Source organism: Takifugu flavidus, chromosome 22 (assembly GCF_003711565.1).
Source record: "Takifugu flavidus isolate HTHZ2018 chromosome 22, ASM371156v2, whole genome shotgun sequence".
Classification (NCBI taxonomy): domain Eukaryota; kingdom Metazoa; phylum Chordata; class Actinopteri; order Tetraodontiformes; family Tetraodontidae; genus Takifugu; species Takifugu flavidus.
Window position 1 is genome coordinate 19,166 of NC_079541.1, and position 15,835 is coordinate 35,000.

Genomic DNA, 15,835 nt, shown 5'->3' on the forward strand with positions numbered 1-15,835 from the left:
ACAAAGCTGATGGATAATTAACGAGCTGCAGCTGCCACGTGAGACGGTTCCACTCTTGGGACGTCCAGCAGAGGGAGCCAACGCTTATTAATGCTCATTAATGCCACAATCCGAACATGTGACACATCAGTAGGCATGACTCAGCGAAACATAAGCCCCGCCTCCAAAGAAAGCCCCGCCTCCCGGAAATAAAAATCAGACTGCAAATACAAAAATGTCTGAACTTTTTATTGAGCGCTTCCACAGTAACTCACTCACTCACTCACTCACTCACTCACTCACTCACTCACTCACTCACTCACTCACTCACTCACTCACTCACACAGAGTTTTGGCATCACAGAAACCTTTCTCACATGGAAGATTATTGGAAAAACCCCAGAAAAGGATTTGAGACACAAGATCCAAACTAAAAATTGAGATTAACATGAGCCGGGGTTGATTTCCAGTAAGTTTGAGAGTGGTGAATGTGATGGAGCATCAGTCCAGCTCCAGGTCACCATCATCAGCCTCACCTGTCCAGGTGGACTGGACTTTCAGTCTGGATCCCCACTGGTCTGGTCTCTACCTGAACTCACCTGGATGATGAGTGTCAGACACAGCTGACAGGTAAAGAGGGGCGCTCACATCTTTAATATGAAGAGGAATGATGAAAATGTCTGATTGGTGCTCAGGATTCGGACCCTCAGCTCAGGGCAGGATGGTTTAATCCAGTGTCGTCTTCAGGAGCCTCAAACCTGCTGGAAATGGACCTGTGGTCCGATCCAACATGGCTGCTGCTGTTGTCTACTTGTGGCGGCTGCCCCTCCTCTTCATGGCTGCCGTGCACTGAGGACAGTACCACTTGCCTTTGGGAGCCTCCGACAGGCCGACACAGCCATAGTGGAACCACTCGATGGGGCACTGAAACAGATCAATGATGCATCATCACAGCCGATCGGATCAATATTGATATTTCCGCTAACGTGTTGTACTCACGTCTGTGTTGTCACAGCCGACCATCTCGCCATAGGACACCTGTCGAGATCAAAGACAGTCACACAATGACCACAGTTCTCTTGCCAATCATTTCAGTCATCTGTGACGGTACCACAGTGGAACAAGAGCCCTGAAGAGGGGCTGAACCCAGCTACAAACATCTCAACCTATACAACACGGTGTGATACCCTCCCACCACAGCCCTCGGTAGGATGGGGGCGATGGTGGTCCACAGCTGGGTGGCTCCAGCTGTGGCTCCAGCCTTGGTTACCTGGTTACAGATGCAGTAGCGAGGCTCGTTGGGGTCATAAGTCCAGTCCACCTGGCTGTTGGCCTCAGGTTCTGGCAGCACCGAGGCCTGCTGGGAAAGTTCCTGAGCCAATGCTGATGATGAAGAGCAAGATGACAACGAGGAGGAGGAGGAGGATGAAGATGACTGGTGGTTGGAAGACTTTATGCTGCTTCTAGACAACAGAAAGAACAGGCGATGATCAGATCTGGTCTAGGTCTAAAACCTCTGACGTGCTTCCAACACAACATGATGTTTGATCAGAATGTCAAGAAGAAAGCTTTTTCCATAAGAAACACTACCGAACTTCAAGGAACAAAAGTAGTTGCAGCTAAAGTAAGAAGATGAGAAGAGAGAAGACAGACTGAAAGTTCTGTAGTGTTTCTTTGGCACGCTGATGAGCACCACTCAGGTCTTACTTGGACTTGCGGCCCCTGGAGTCAGAGGTGGTGTTGGGGGCCAGGGTTTGTGTGAGGGTGGAGGCCAAAGCTGAGGAGGAATACCCAGTTCCATCCCGGGAAAGGGAAAACTCCCGGCCCAGCTGGAAGTCATTGTTCTTGATGGCCTCGTAGCTGGCCTTCAGACTGGACGTTCTCCTGCCGTCCTTCATCTGGCAACACAACACATCACTGCCAATTCCGAGCAACCAAGGCGGGCTCAGCAACAAGGCTGCTGGTGGTGGGTTCTGACCTGCGCTGTGGCCTGGACCGCCTGAGCAGCAGCCATGGTTATGGCCCCAGCTCCTGCCCCGGGCCCAGCAGGCAAAGCACTCAGGTTGTAGGAGGCCAGAGGCTGAGAGGAGTTCACGCTGTAGACACTGTTGGCAGATGAGGGCGTACTGTTGGTGCGACACCCTGCAAACGACACACAACGCGGTTAACAGACACACACACACATCTTTGAGGCTGTCCCACCGTGCCCTTACCTGGAGTGTTCTCCTTGGAGGCATCTGATGTGAGGGTGGAGAGCAGAGCCTCAGACTTGAACTTCTTCTCTGGGATGTGCTCTGTAGTGTGGTGAAGGGGAGTACTGTACTTCCTCTCTGCTCCAATAAGGAGAGAAAATGAAACACACCCCAGTAGCACCCTGACACGGTGAAGGCTGGGCAGACATCAGCTGATGATATGCTGCCGTGGCTTCTACTTACTCTCTGTAGTGGTGTGAGAGTGGACATGATGGTTGTTGACTGGCTGAGATGGACTGTCCATCTCCAAAGAGCCTGAGGATGTTTAGGGGGGAGTTAGAACACTTGAAGAAAGCGTTACAGAAGCCCTGAGTGAAACTCACGTCTCTCCAGGATCTCTGTGATGCCGGCATTGTCAGCCTCCAGCTCCATCTTAAACTTGGCCAGTTCTTGGTCCAGTTTGCGCAGATGTCGGTCCACCTGATAAAGCATGAAGATATTTATCATTAAAGCCGAACCATACCTGAGATATCTTCAAGACAGAGTCAAAGATTTGAATATTAGAACACCAAAGTGTAGCAACACCAGTCATGAGTGTGCTTTGGCGTGTTATGGGATGTGGACACACAGCTCACCAGGTCATAAATCTGATTGGCCAACTGGACCTTCTCATCGGCATCCTCCAAAGCTTTATAATAATCCTGGAACATGGACACGAGCTGTTACTGGGAGTCGGATTTTATCCCAGTTTCAGGTTAAAAGACTGTTTGATGAGCTGCCGATCAATCCTTGTACCTTCTTAATGACCTCCATCTGCTCTTCTCTCCACTCTGGTTTGTTCTTCTTGGCATTCACAAAAAACTCATTGACTTTCTGCTCCAGCTGGTCGGTGGCATCTGGACCAAGACAGAAGGTAGTCAGCGACATCCTCCAAAGGCATTTAGAAAACCAGCAACTTCCATCATGGAGAAAGCTGGCAGATTTAATAAATGTGTGAAATTGTATGTCTATGATTTCAGCTGAACTGTCAACTAAAGATCTTAAAATCCCCTAATTCATATAGCGCTGAGAGACGCAACCCAGAACCAACGCAACTGGATCTCTGAGCTGAAGTAAAACTGAACAGTGAAGTTCCCAAAAGTCCGCTTTTGTCATAAAGTGTGACTTTAGCCGCACTTTAGTGCCGACGCTTGTGAACATGTGTCACCGCTTTCCTCCGCGTGTTCAGGCGGTTGGTGCGGTTCTGCGATGGGGCGGTACGTACTCTGAACCTGCAGGTCCATCTCCCTCATTTCCGTAAACCTGTCGCGGAGGTCCATGGGAAGCTGCTCGATCACTGCCGAAGAAGAAAAAGCGGTTACCGAGCTAGCAAGGCTAGGCTAACAGCCCTGGCTACAGAGGACGGGAAAAGCCCATATTTTTGAGGGCAACGGGCGCGACTTACGCCGGTACTGCATTTTAACTGAGCAACACTTACTTTCCAAATAATCCTCCAAGTACAACATGGTGCTCAAGCTGTCGTTTTCAGCGCTTTATCCAACACTTTAGCTCTTTCAATATGGCGCCGCCTGTCGCTGCTTTCCTTCGAAAAACATCAACGTCAGAAAAGATGACGCACTCTCTCCCCGTATTCTGATTGGTTAAGACACACGGAAGTCGAGTGACGAGTTTGGGTCGGATTGATTTGTGTGAAATGTAGTTTTATGTGAAAAATTCCATTTCCCTGTCGAATTTCCTGTTATATTCGTTGCAAAGAACTATTGAAAAAACAAGATAGAGTGAAAATAAAACTTGTATATATGGCTGATTAGTTAAATGTCCACACATGCGATTTTGAATGTAATTCTGTAAATCTTTCATTTGTATTCTATTGACGGGCATATTGATAACTGAAAATTAAGTAGTGTATAAAACACAACCTTCATGAGAAAAATGACAGATTTTGATCCTATTCTTTATTAAAGAATAAAGTAGTGATAGTGATAAAAGGCCTTTGTTAAGAAAATTGTGAAGAAAATTTCCATCCATCCATTTTGTATTGTGTTGTTTAACCAGGATTCCAACAAATATGGTTATCAGGTCCCTAACCCTAAACCGTGACCTAAAGCCAGTTCTAAACCACATCTCTCTCTCTCTCTCTCTCTCTCTCTCTCTCTCACACACACACACACACACACAACACACACACACACATACAGCTGTGTTTCTGCTTGGAGAGATTGGGGGTGGAGTCTAAAATAAACTGAAGAAGAACCAGAGTGGAAGTCCAGTCTTGGGTCTGACATGCACTGACGTGCACTAACATGCAGCTTGAACTTCCTCCTCGCTCTGTGACCTGAGCGTATTTGCAGACTTCTCCCATCACTGAGTTTGCATTTAAAGCAGGACCAGGACACAGTCAGAACCCGAGCGGGTTCTCCCCCTCCACAACATGAGGTCATGGCTCAGCTGATCCAGACTGGTACCGGATGGAATGGCGCGGGAAGATGCTGTGACGTGTTTACGCTATCTGCTCTATGCGCTGAACCTGCTTTTCTGGGTGAGGATCACTGCTCGACTCCACCTGAAGCAGCACCTGGACTTTAAAGGAGTTGTGTTTCTGTATTTGAGATTGATTTGTTTTTCTTAATTGATGTTTAAATGTGTTAATCGAGTTCGCACTAAGGTTCCAAATCATACAGATAAAAGAGCAGGTGGAGAAGAAGTGGTGGTTTCCTTTTCTCATGTTTGCAGCCAAAGCAGGGCGCCACTGAGTGACACAACATGCTTCACATACTCAGATGTTATTTGTAGGCAGCAGAAACTGATCCATCCGTGCATGTGTGTGTGCGTGTGTGTGTGTGTGTGTAGGTGATGTCAGCGTGTGTATTGGGATTGGCAGCATGGATCAGGGACCCCCTGAACACCGTCCTAACCCTGACAGCCCACACCAGGTGATGTTCTCACACTGTTGAGACAGAACCTTTCAGTCACATGACCACCATGACCAGAAAGTGTGTGTGTGTGTGTGTGTGTGTGTGCAGGTTAGAGGAGGCTGCTGTCCTCACCTATACGCCGGCTGTTCATCCTGTTGTCATGGCAACGTCTTGCCTCCTCATTGTAGTGGCCATGCTGGGCTACTGTGGTACACTCAGGTGTGACCTGCTCCTGCTGTGCTGGGTATGTGTGTGTGTGTGTGTGTGTGTGTGTGTGTGTGTGTGTGTGTGTGTTTGATGGATGTTAACGTGTGTGTTGCAGTACTTCTGCTGTCTCCTGCTCATCGTCTGTGTGGAGCTGGCCAGTGCAGTTTGGACCTACAAGCAGGTGAGAAATGTCATTTCTGCTGTTTACTTGTGACTTTCACTGACAGATGTTAGTGATAAAATTATTTATTTTTGGCTCCTTACAAATTTATTAGTCTCAGTTGAACCAATCAGAGAGCAGCTGATAAGACAGAACATTAAGTTGGTCCTAAGAATAGGTGAAATCTGAGAGACAGCAGCAGGAGGCTGCTCTATGATTCTCTCTCTCTCTCTCACACACACACACACACCACACACACACACACACACACACACACAGGGCTGATCTGTTGGCATCACTGTTTTGACTGTACAGGGTGTGTGTGTGTGTGTCCAGGTCACAGTTCTGCGTTCTGATATGGTCAGTCTCAAGTCTCAAATGTCAAACTTTGGGCTGCAGCGTTACCAGTGGCTCACACACACCTGGAACAGCTTCCAGACAGAGGTTACAAACACACACAAACGCAACCTTGTCCTTCTATCATTGTGAGGACTTTCATAGCCCTAATGTACTACCCTGCCCCTAACCCTAACTCTAACCCCCACAACTTGCCCCCTGACCCAATTCAAACCTCACCCTTAAAACCACATCTTGACCCTCAAACTGTCCTTTGACCTAAAATGGCCTCACTTCCTAAAAATGTCCTCACTTTGCGAGCAGAACGAGGATCTTGGTCCACCAATATGTAGCCCACAGACAGTGCTAACAGGTGTACCACCTACCTGTCCCAGTTTAAATGCTGCGGGGTGATCTACTTCACTGACTGGCTGGAGATGACAGAGATGGAGTGGCCACCTGACTCCTGCTGCTCCAATCCGTATCCAGCATGTGCTCATGTGGCCTTTGAGCGTGACCTGAGTGACCTCCACCAAGAGGTGAGGCTCCGCCCCTTCTCAGTGCTGAAGCTGCTGCTGTGTTTATCAGTGACCTACAGGTGCATATAGGTTAGAGGTGGACACAGGTGTGCTTGAGTACTGAAACAAAAGCCCCTTTTCCACCGCAGGAGCTTGAATCTGTACATTTCTACCCTTTTGTACCCCAGATGAAAACATAAACTTAACTCAACCCAGGTGAGGTTAGGTTAGGATTATGTTGTGTCAACCAGAACTAACGGAGGCTCTCTGGATGTTTTAGGGCTGTGGACCAAAGATCTACAATTTTATTCAAGGAACGGAGCAGCTGCAGGTGCTACGTTTCCTGGGCGTGGCCATGGGCGTGGCTCAGATTCTGGCCATGGCACTCACCCTCATGTTGCTCTGGGCTCTTTATTATGGCCAGGTCTGTCCAGGAGTGGACTGGTCTGGTCCAGGAGTGGACAGGTCTGGTCCAGGAGTGGACAGGTCTGGTGCAGGAGTGGACAGGTCTGGTCCAGGAGTGGACGGGTCTGGTGCAGGAGTGGACAGGTCTGGTCCAGGAGTGGACGGGTCTGGTCCAGGAGTGGACAGGTCTGGTCCAGGAGTGGACAGGTCTGGTGCATCACCACCGGATCACTCGGCCCGCCTCCCACCGAGGCCTGGACCCTCACCTGAGGCCTGGACCCTCACCTGAACCTGGATCCACCAACTCCCAACTGACTCAGCTACGGTTGGAGATTAGATCTGATCCCAAACCTGAGCTGCCCTGATTAGAACTTATTCCCCCAGAGCTTAGGAACACTACAGAGGTGTTTCCATGTGGTCTCCATGGTAACAGATGACAACAGTGCTGGTGTTAGTTTAGGTACCAACAGAAGAAAAGATGCTCCAGGTTGACAGAAGGTTTATTGTGAGACGTTGCATCACCACCATCATTTCATGGATCAACACAGAGTGAAGGAACAATTCCAACTTCCTGTTGGAGACTTGTACATGCGTGAACTAAAAATGTGGCTCAGCATCAACAACTGGACTGATGTGATCTGATGAGAAGAAGAGACAGGAAGTGGACACAGACACGACTTTTAATGAGCCAAACGTGTCTGAGCATGCCAGCAGAAAAAGAGCTTTAGCATATTAAGCTAACAGCTGCTAGTCAGCTGTTAACATGACGGTAGCAAACATACGACCCTAACCCTCCATCATCCATCCTCCATCCATCCATCATCCACCCTCCATCCATCCATCCATCCATCCATCCATCCATCCATCATCCACCCTCCATCCATCATCCATCATCCATCCGTCCATCATCCATCCATCCGTCCATCATCCATCCATCCTCCATCCATCCATCATCCATCCATCCATCCATCCTCCATCATCCATCCATCCATCCATCCATCCATCCATCCATCCATCCATCCATCCATCCATCCATCCATCATCCATCCATCCATCAGAACATGCAGAAAACTGGATACCTTTACTTTCTAAAGTAAATTGTCATGGCAAAGTAAGGTGATACCCTGGTCCAACAACGAGGTACAGACGATTTGTAGCTGTGGGGTAGAGAGGAGAAGATGAACTTCCAGCACTGGACCAGAGAACAGGTGTAACCTGGAGACCTGTGATGGTGCTCAGAGGAACCATAGGCCATCCAGGCAATATCAAGACAAGCTACAAACACGACAGCCGTCAAGGAACATAGTGGAAGAAACGGGAAGGACTGGAGGTAGTTTACTCAAACGGTTAGGATATTATTAGGGTTAGGGTTAGGGGTTAGGTTAGGGTTAGGGGTTAGAGGGTTAGAGTTAGGGTTAGGGTTAGGGTTAGGGTTAGGGTAGGGTTAGGGTTAGGGTTAGGGTTAGGGTTGGTTAGGGTTAGGGTTAGGGTTAGGGGTTAGGTTAGAGTTAGGGTTAGGGTTAGGGTTAGGGTTAGGGTTAGAGTTAGGTTAGGGTTAGGGTTAGGGTTAGGGTTAGGGGTTAGGGTTAGGGTTAGGGTTAGAGGGTTAGGGTTAGGGTTCGGGTTAGGGTTAGGGTTAGGGTTAGGGTTGGGGTTAGGGTTAGGGTAGGGTTAGGGTTAGGGTTAAGGTTAGGGTTAGGGTTGGGGCAAGGGTTAGGGTTGGGGTTGGGGTTAGGGTAAGGGGTGGGAAAAGGTTAGGATTAGGGTTGGGGTTAGGGCTTGGAAAGGTGCTGGGTTTAGGGTTAGGGTTGGGGTTGGGTTAAGGTTAAGAAGGGTGCTGGGTTTAGAGTTGAGGTTAGGGTTAGGGGTGGGAGGAGGTGGGAGAAGGTTGGGATTAGGGTTAGGGTTAGGCTTGGGGTTGGGTTAGGGTTGGGGTTGGGGTTAGGCTTGGGGTTGGGGTTAGGGTTAGGGTTAGGCTTGGGGTTGGGGTTAGGGTTGGGGTTGGGGTTAGGGTTAGGGTTAGAGTTGGGGTTAGGGTTAGGGTTAGGGTTAGGGTTGGGGTTAGGGTTAGGGGTTAGGATATTAGGGTTAGGGTTAGGGTTAGGGTTAGGGTTAGGGTAAGGGGTGGGAAAAGGTTAGGATTAGGGTGGGGTTAGGGCTTGGAAAGGTGCTGGGTTTAGGGTTAGGGTTGGGTTGGGTTTAAGGTTAAGAAGGGTGCTGGGTTTGGGGTTGAGGTTAGGGTTGGGGAGAGGGTTAGGGTTGGGTTTAGAGTTGAGGTTAGGGTTAGGGGTGGGAGGAGGTGGGAGAAGGTTGGGGTTAGGGTTAGGCTTGGGGTTGGGGTTAGGGTTAGGGTTGGGTTGGGTTGGGGTTAGGGTTAGGCTTGGGGTTAGGGTTGGGGTTGGGGTTAGGGTTAGGCTTGGGGTTAGGGTTGGGGTTGGGGTTAGGGTTAGGCTTGGGGTTGGGGTTAGGGTTAGGGTTGGGTTGGGGTTAGGTTAGGGTTAGGCTTGGGGTTAGGGTTGGAGTTGGGGTTAGGGTTAGAGTTAGAGTTAGGCTTAGGCTTGGGGTTAGGGTTAGGGGTTAGGATATTAGGGTTAGGGTTAGGGTTAGGGGTTAGGATATTAGGGTTAGGGTTAGGGTTAGGGTTAGGGTTAGGCTTAGGCTTGGGGTTGGGGTTAGGGTTAGGGGTTAGGATATTAGGGTTGGGGTTAGGGTTAGGGTTAGGGTTAGGCTTGGGGTTAGGGTTAGGGTTAGGGTTAGGATATTATTTATGACACCAACCAGTGAGTGATGGAGGAGAGTTGCCTCGACTCAACCATGAAGCTGTTGGAAGCTGCTTTTTTGGGTTACTTTGTTCATTTATGATGGGCTCACTTTGAACAAACAAGCAGATTGAGAAGGTTATGTTGTTTTCTGTGTGCAGTCAATGAGCTGGCTGGTTAGCCACCAGTGCTAATTAGGGCCTTAGCTTGTGTTCTGTGATGGCTTCACTACAGTGAAACATGCAAATTCAGGTTTGTCAGCAACATTTGATAAATTAAACTAATGTTGTTCTGCTTTAAAAGTTGATTTTGTCTATTGCATTCATGCTCTGTGTGTACTTATGTTGTGTGTATATTTTCGGCGAAGTATTGCTACGTTTTGGAATTTGCACATTGGAAAGCATCTGGATTTTGACTCCGGCAGCAATAGAAAATGTGTCATTATTTCTGTCTTTTGTGGGAGGCAACATAAAGGAACTAAACCAAGTGTTCAAAAGCACAAACCCAGACTTCATTCCTACAGTGAATCAAGAACAAGCGGACAGTGCTCGTGTCCCCGAGGAAGAGCGCCGGAGGAAGGAGGAAGGGCTTTTGTCGGTTGAGGCATACTGGCCCCAGGTTAGGGTTAGGGTTAAGGGTGCGACCCCGCCGACAGCAATAGCCAGCTGGAACACAAAGAAAAAACACAGGATGCTCCATGGAAGGGCCTCCACAAGACGATAAAAGAGGCAGCAGAAGAAGGTTCAGAGATATCCAGGGGTACTATTTTTGCCATGGAAGCTCCCAAAAGCCAGTAGAGCCTACATCATCAGAGGATATGTGGCAAGATCAAGCTAATTGTCAGTCTAGAGAGGAGATATCTGAACCATGCTGATCTGGGAGAAGGTGCCAGAGCTGAGTCAGTCCATGTCCTGGGCACTGGTCCGGGCTGTGGTCTGGGTCGGTGAGTCCGGCTGGTCCAAGCTTAGACAAAGTGCCTCCTCAAATGTAACATTCGGGCTGGATGGACTGGAGAGACGGGACAGAGCTTAGGACAGAAGCAAGGACAGGGAACAGACATACTAGTTTTGACTTCTGGAACATCTTCAGTTACGTCAGAACACCTGAAACGGCTCTGGACTGACAAATGCTCCCATAAACTACTTGAGAACCTCACAGTGACTCACAGCTCAGTGTCCTGTAGAAACCAGAAAACCTACCCCAGTTTCTAGAAGATGGAACATATGAAAGTCTCAATGTCTTCTTCATTTTGAAAGCAAAGCGAAAGGCAGTAAAGTGCTACAAGATGACCAATGTTGCTCCTCATCCTCATGCTAATGAGAGTAGAATCTGACCGTAACCTCCGTCTGGTGACATTAGCCATGTGACTTCAAGCACACCCACAAAGAAGAAGACGCCCCCTGAGCAGGACCTCTGACATGGACGTGGTTATGATCTTGGATTGGAGACTGGAGAAACGGTGCCAAATCGACCCTCACGGGTTCACTGACCTCAGAGAGCAATCCGGGTTTGTGTACCTGTTATTGGGCGATCCTTCCCTGATCTGGGCCAATTTCCGGTCCGGGATGCTTCCCTGAAGACCAAACCTCATCTGGGCATTTGGGATGTTGAAGGTCTTCCTTTTCCTGCTAGTGAAGCATGTGATCAGGCTGTGATGAGAAGATGAGGATATAGGGGAGGAGCTAGAAGTGGCCTTCACCTGGCTCCTGTCCTTGCAGCGACTTCATACGTCATCTCGTCCACAAACTGGTGGTTCTGCAACGATGTCAGAGAGCATCACTGGCAACCTTTGTGACGCTAACCCTGCCCCCACCACATCCACCCCATCTCAGCCATATTAGAACGCGTGGCTGTAGCTGCCTGCTAGCTACGGCTGCAGAGACCTGTTGATCTATAGTAGTGATGTGTCATGAGCACAACCACAGACGGGTCACTGACGCGACACTGAGCAGCAGCACCTGCAGTCCCGTAGCCTGCCGCAAGAGGGCCCTATAGACTGGGTAAAACTGCTCTGGGGTTTCTTGACTCCAGGGGCCTGGTTTCCAGACAGAAACATGGCATTCATGCCAATCCAGGTGCGCGTACGCCTGATCCCAATCCAGGTGGACTTACGTGCACATGTTTGAGTGCCAGGCTCCTCCCTCACCACGCCCTCTAATACATATGTAAATGAGCACACAGGAGGGAGATTCCCCTCTCTGACCCTCAGCCAACCCAGCCATGAGTCCCAGAGATAAGAAGGGGAACACGCCCCCTCTGGTTCCAATGATAACAAAAGAAATGAAATTAGTTTCCACTTGAGAGTTGGACCACCGCACCAACATGGTTTGACGCTGGTGAGCCCAGGCTCATATTGAGGGGAGCACATGCTCAACATCTGTCAGGGGGATTCATTTTAGGACAAGTCAATGGATCAGGGACCAAGAAGATCCCCCATCCCGCCCCGGAGCAGCCTGTTGCCCACCATGTGGGTCAGAATGAGTGAATCCTGGGTTGATCCAAGCCACCTCCCAACTATGTCGCTTTGTTCTGTTGCTGCATCCCAGCTGATCTGAACATTGACCCAATGACAAAGTTCCTGTTCACATAAACAAATCCATCTGGGATGGTGCCCTTGTAGCAACTTGGCCCATTACATTACGCAGATGGCACAGCCCGGTTCACTCTGGACTGGCTCAGTCCCGATGGGTCGCCAGCTGTAAATGGAATGAGCCGTGGCCAGGAACCCTAGTGTGGTCATCAGCTGTATGGGCACAGATAGGACCTGGCTCCTGGCCTGTCACCCTCCAAGTGTGGCTCCAGCTCCACAGTTCCATGAGGAACCATGAGGGGTTAGGGTGAGGGTGAGGGTGAGGGTCAGGGTTAGGGTTAGGGTGAGGGTGAGGGTCAGGGTCAGGGTCAGGGTCAGGGTCAGGGTCAGGGTTAGGGGTTAGGGTGAGGGTTAGGGTGAGGGTGAGGGTTAGGGTGAGGGTCAGGTCAGGGTCAGGGTCAGGGTCAGGGTCAGGGTCAGGGTTAGGGTTAGGGTGAGGGTTAGGGTGAGGGTGAGGGTGAGGGTGAGGGTGAGGGTGAGGGTGAGGGTCAGGGTGAGGGTGAGGGTCAGGGTCAGGGTCAGGGTGAGGGTGAGGGTGAGGGTTAGGGTTAGGGTCAGGGTCAGGGTGAGGGTGAGGGTTAGGGTTAGGGTTAGGGTCAGGGTCAGGGTGAGGGTGAGGGTTAGGGTTAGGGTCAGGGTGAGGGTGAGGGTTAGGTTAGGGTCAGGGTGAGGGTGAGGGTCAGGGTCAGGTCAGGGTGAGGGTCAGGGTGGGTTAGGGTTAGGGTCAGGGTCAGGGTGAGGGTGAGGTGAGGGTTAGGGTAGGGTCAGGGTCAGGGTGAGGGTGAGGGTTAGGGTTAGGGTCAGGGTGAGGGTGAGGGTTAGGGTTAGGGTCAGGGTCAGGGTGAGGGTGAGGGTTAGGGTGAGGGTTAGGGTGAGGGTGAGGGTGAGGGTTAGGGTTAGGGTGAGGGTGAGGGTTAGGGTTAGGGTTAGGGGTCAGGTGAGGGTGAGGGTGAGGGTTAGGGTCAGGGTCAGGGTCAGGGTCAGGGTTAGGTTAGGGTGAGGGTCAGGGTGAGGGTTAGGGTTAGAGGGTTAGGGTTAGGGTTAGGGTAAGGGTGAGGGTGAGGGTGAGGGTGAGGGTGAGGGTGAGGGTTAGGGTTAGGGTTAGGGTCAGAGTGAGGGTGAGGGTGAGGGTGAGGGTCAGGGTTAGAGGTTAGGGTTAGGGTGAGGGTGAGGGTGAGGGTGAGGGTGAGGGTGAGGGTGAGGGTTAGGGTTAGGGGTCAGGTGAGGGTGAGGGTGAGGGTGAGGGTCAGGGTCAGGGTTAGGGTTAGGGGTTAGGTCAGGGTGAGGGTCAGGGTCAGGGTTAGGGTCAGGGTCAGGGTCAGGGTCGGGTCAGGGTGAGGGTGAGGGTGAGGGTCAGGGTTAGAGGGTTAGGGTCAGGGTCAGGGTCAGGGTCAGGGTCAGGGTCAGGGTGAGGGTGAGGGTGAGGGTCAGGGTCAGGGTTAGGGTCAGGGTCAGGGTGAGGGTCAGGGTTAGGACAGCAGGAGTGTTCTGTGTTCTCACCGTGGTCGTCTCCAGACACCGCAGGAGGTGGTGATGGTGTAGCTCCACATGGGGCTCAGTCCCACTCACCAGGACGTGTTCTTTGACAGCCTGTAAACAAAAACCCCCACCTGAGTCCAGCCGAGTCCGGCAACCTCCCATCCTGAACCACTCTAGCGGACCTAAGCATTACTGTCTGTTTAACCAGAGCAGGAACCGAACTGGACCTTCAGGTCTGGGTGATGATCTTAGAACAGAAGTGTCAGATACAGTTTTAAAAGAACCCTGACAAACCAATAACAAACGATTCTGAGACGGAAGGTTAGAACATCCTTATTACCTACAGGAAATGGGTTCTTGCCCCCAGGTTTTTTCTGGCTCCTGTTCTTCTCAACACCTCATGAAGGCAGAACTTTGTCTTTGGTGTCTGAGAACTATCGTGGACTTAATAAATTGTGAGTGGACGTGGTTAATGGGGAAAAGGAATGAAGACACTTCGAAGACACATCTCCAGTGAACTAGCCACAGAAAGTGGTTGAATCCAGTGTTGGTTGCAGATGAATCGCCTGTATGGCACATGCTGCAGTGGGAGGGGCCTATTCCTCGCTTCTTATAAAACCACCATGAGTGGAAAATGTTGCCATCAACCAAAAGAATAAAAAGGATGCAGAGAGAAAGGATTTCAGCGCGCACTGTTAGCACCCAAAGTTAGCATGCAGTTAGCACCCAAAGTTAGCACGCACAGTTAGCACCCAAAGTTAGCGCGCACAGTTAGCACCCAAAGTTAGCACGCACAGTTAGCACCCAAAGTTAGCACGCACAGTTAGCACCCAAAGTTAGCACACACTGTTAGCACCCAAAGTTAGCATGCACAGTTAGCACCCAAGTTAGCGCGCACAGTTAGCACCCAAAGTTAGCGCGCACAGTTAGCACCCAAAGTTAGCGCACACAGTTAGCACCCAAAGTTAGCATGCACAGTTAGCACCCAAAGTTAGCGTGCACAGTTAGCACCCAAAGTTAGCACACAGTCATCAGCAGAATGCTGAGTGTTACCTCGTCACTGAGGTCAACCAGCTGCTTCTGTTTGAACTCCAGATAAGCGTTAGCACAGCCGCTCTTCACCATGTGGATCCTCGCCAGCCTGGTCTTCTGTTGGTAAACAGACACAAAGGCAGGTCTGGAACACCAGGTCCCCATGGACCAGGACAAGGTTTTGACCTGAAGGTCTCTCATGACCACATGGTGTTCCAAAAATGATGGGATGACTTTCTGAACATAAGGTTCTATCCTGAAGGTCTGTCCAGGCTTCTTAATCTTCTTCACAGGAGGTCCGACCATGATGTGGCAACGTTCTAAATGCAAACTTCTGTCAGAAGACATCAGAAGATGCTCCCGGGCCACTGGGCTTCTGCTGGTAACGGTCATGTTCTCTGTATGTGTGACATAACCCAACGACCCTAACCCTGATTCTCACCTTCTGAGCTCGTCTCTTCTCGGCTCTCTGGCTCTGCTGGAAGATCCGACTGAAGTTGGACACGATGACAGGAACCGGCAGGGCGATGACCAGAACCCCACTCAGGGAACAGATGGAACCCAAGACCTTCCCCATGATGGTTTTTGGAACCATGTCACCATATCTGAACAGGACAGACGTCATTAACTCATCATCATCATCACCACCAGCAGCAGCAGCAGCACCACCAGCACCACCAGCAGCACCAGCAGCACCACCACCAGCAGCACCACCATCATCATCACCATCACCATCATCACCACCAGCACCATCAGCATCACCACCATCACCAGCATCACCACCATCATCACCATCACATCATCATCACCATCATCACCATCACCATCACCACCACCATCATCATCATCACCATCACCACCATCATCACCACCATCATCACCACCATCATCACCATCACCACCATCATCATCACCACCATCACCATCATCACCACCATCACCATCATCACCACCATCATCACCATCACCATCATCATCACCAGCAGCACCATCATCACCACCACCATCATCACCATCACCATCATCATCATCACCATCACCATCAGCACCACCATCACCAGCATCACCACCAGCAGCACCATCACCACCAGCACCACCACCATCATCATCATCACCACCAGCACCATCAGCACCAGCAGCACCACCATCATCATCACACCACCATCATCACCATCATCACCACCACCATCACCAACACCATCATCACCATCATCACCACCACCATCATCATCACCACCATCATCATCACCACCACCATCACCAT

The 15,835-nt window shown here is 50.4% G+C and overlaps 3 protein-coding genes across 6 annotated transcripts in view; 1 reads left to right on the forward strand and 2 right to left on the reverse strand.

The window, feature by feature from the left end:
* Positions 1–207: 207 nt before the first annotated feature.
* On the reverse strand, positions 208–3,806 carry ing3 (inhibitor of growth family, member 3). The gene is made up of 12 exons (XM_057022397.1): positions 3,648–3,806; positions 3,435–3,506; positions 2,966–3,066; positions 2,806–2,871; positions 2,554–2,650; positions 2,414–2,485; positions 2,192–2,308; positions 1,957–2,120; positions 1,686–1,876; positions 1,249–1,441; positions 978–1,016; positions 208–902 (listed from the first exon to the last, which is right to left on the reverse strand). The coding sequence occupies exons 1-12, from the start codon at positions 3,673–3,675 to the stop codon at positions 786–788; spliced, it is 1,257 nt and encodes a 418-aa protein (XP_056878377.1). The 5' UTR covers positions 3,676–3,806; the 3' UTR covers positions 208–785.
* Positions 3,227–7,638, forward strand: tspan12 (tetraspanin 12). 2 transcript variants are annotated; one of them, XM_057022400.1, is made up of 9 exons: positions 3,227–3,618; positions 4,369–4,709; positions 5,021–5,103; positions 5,194–5,329; positions 5,408–5,473; positions 5,789–5,896; positions 6,184–6,327; positions 6,587–6,750; positions 6,898–7,636. In XM_057022400.1, exons 2-9 carry the CDS (start codon positions 4,644–4,646, stop codon positions 6,998–7,000), a joined length of 870 nt encoding a protein of 289 aa, XP_056878380.1. In that variant the 5' UTR covers positions 3,227–3,618; positions 4,369–4,643; the 3' UTR covers positions 7,001–7,636. The 2 variants fall into 2 exon arrangements, with proteins under 2 accessions (XP_056878380.1, XP_056878379.1); XM_057022399.1 differs by having other exon boundaries at positions 6,587–7,638.
* Positions 7,639–9,343: 1,705 nt separating this feature from the next.
* kcnd2 (potassium voltage-gated channel, Shal-related subfamily, member 2) overlaps positions 9,344–15,835 on the reverse strand; it is a 10,425-nt gene continuing 3,933 nt past the window's right edge. Inside the window, exons 2-7 of one of the 3 annotated variants that reach the window (XM_057022390.1) lie at positions 15,014–15,176; positions 14,593–14,688; positions 13,561–13,650; positions 11,170–11,225; positions 10,961–11,098; positions 9,344–10,478 (exon numbers count right to left, since the gene is read on the reverse strand). In XM_057022390.1, coding sequence (XP_056878370.1) covers positions 10,370–10,478; positions 10,961–11,098; positions 11,170–11,225; positions 13,561–13,650; positions 14,593–14,688; positions 15,014–15,176 — 652 coding nt within the window. In that variant the 3' untranslated portion in view covers positions 9,344–10,369. The remainder of the gene's footprint in view (positions 10,479–10,960; positions 11,099–11,169; positions 11,226–13,560; positions 13,651–14,592; positions 14,689–15,013; positions 15,177–15,835) is intronic. The other 2 variants (XM_057022391.1, XM_057022392.1) reach the window with 2 other exon arrangements.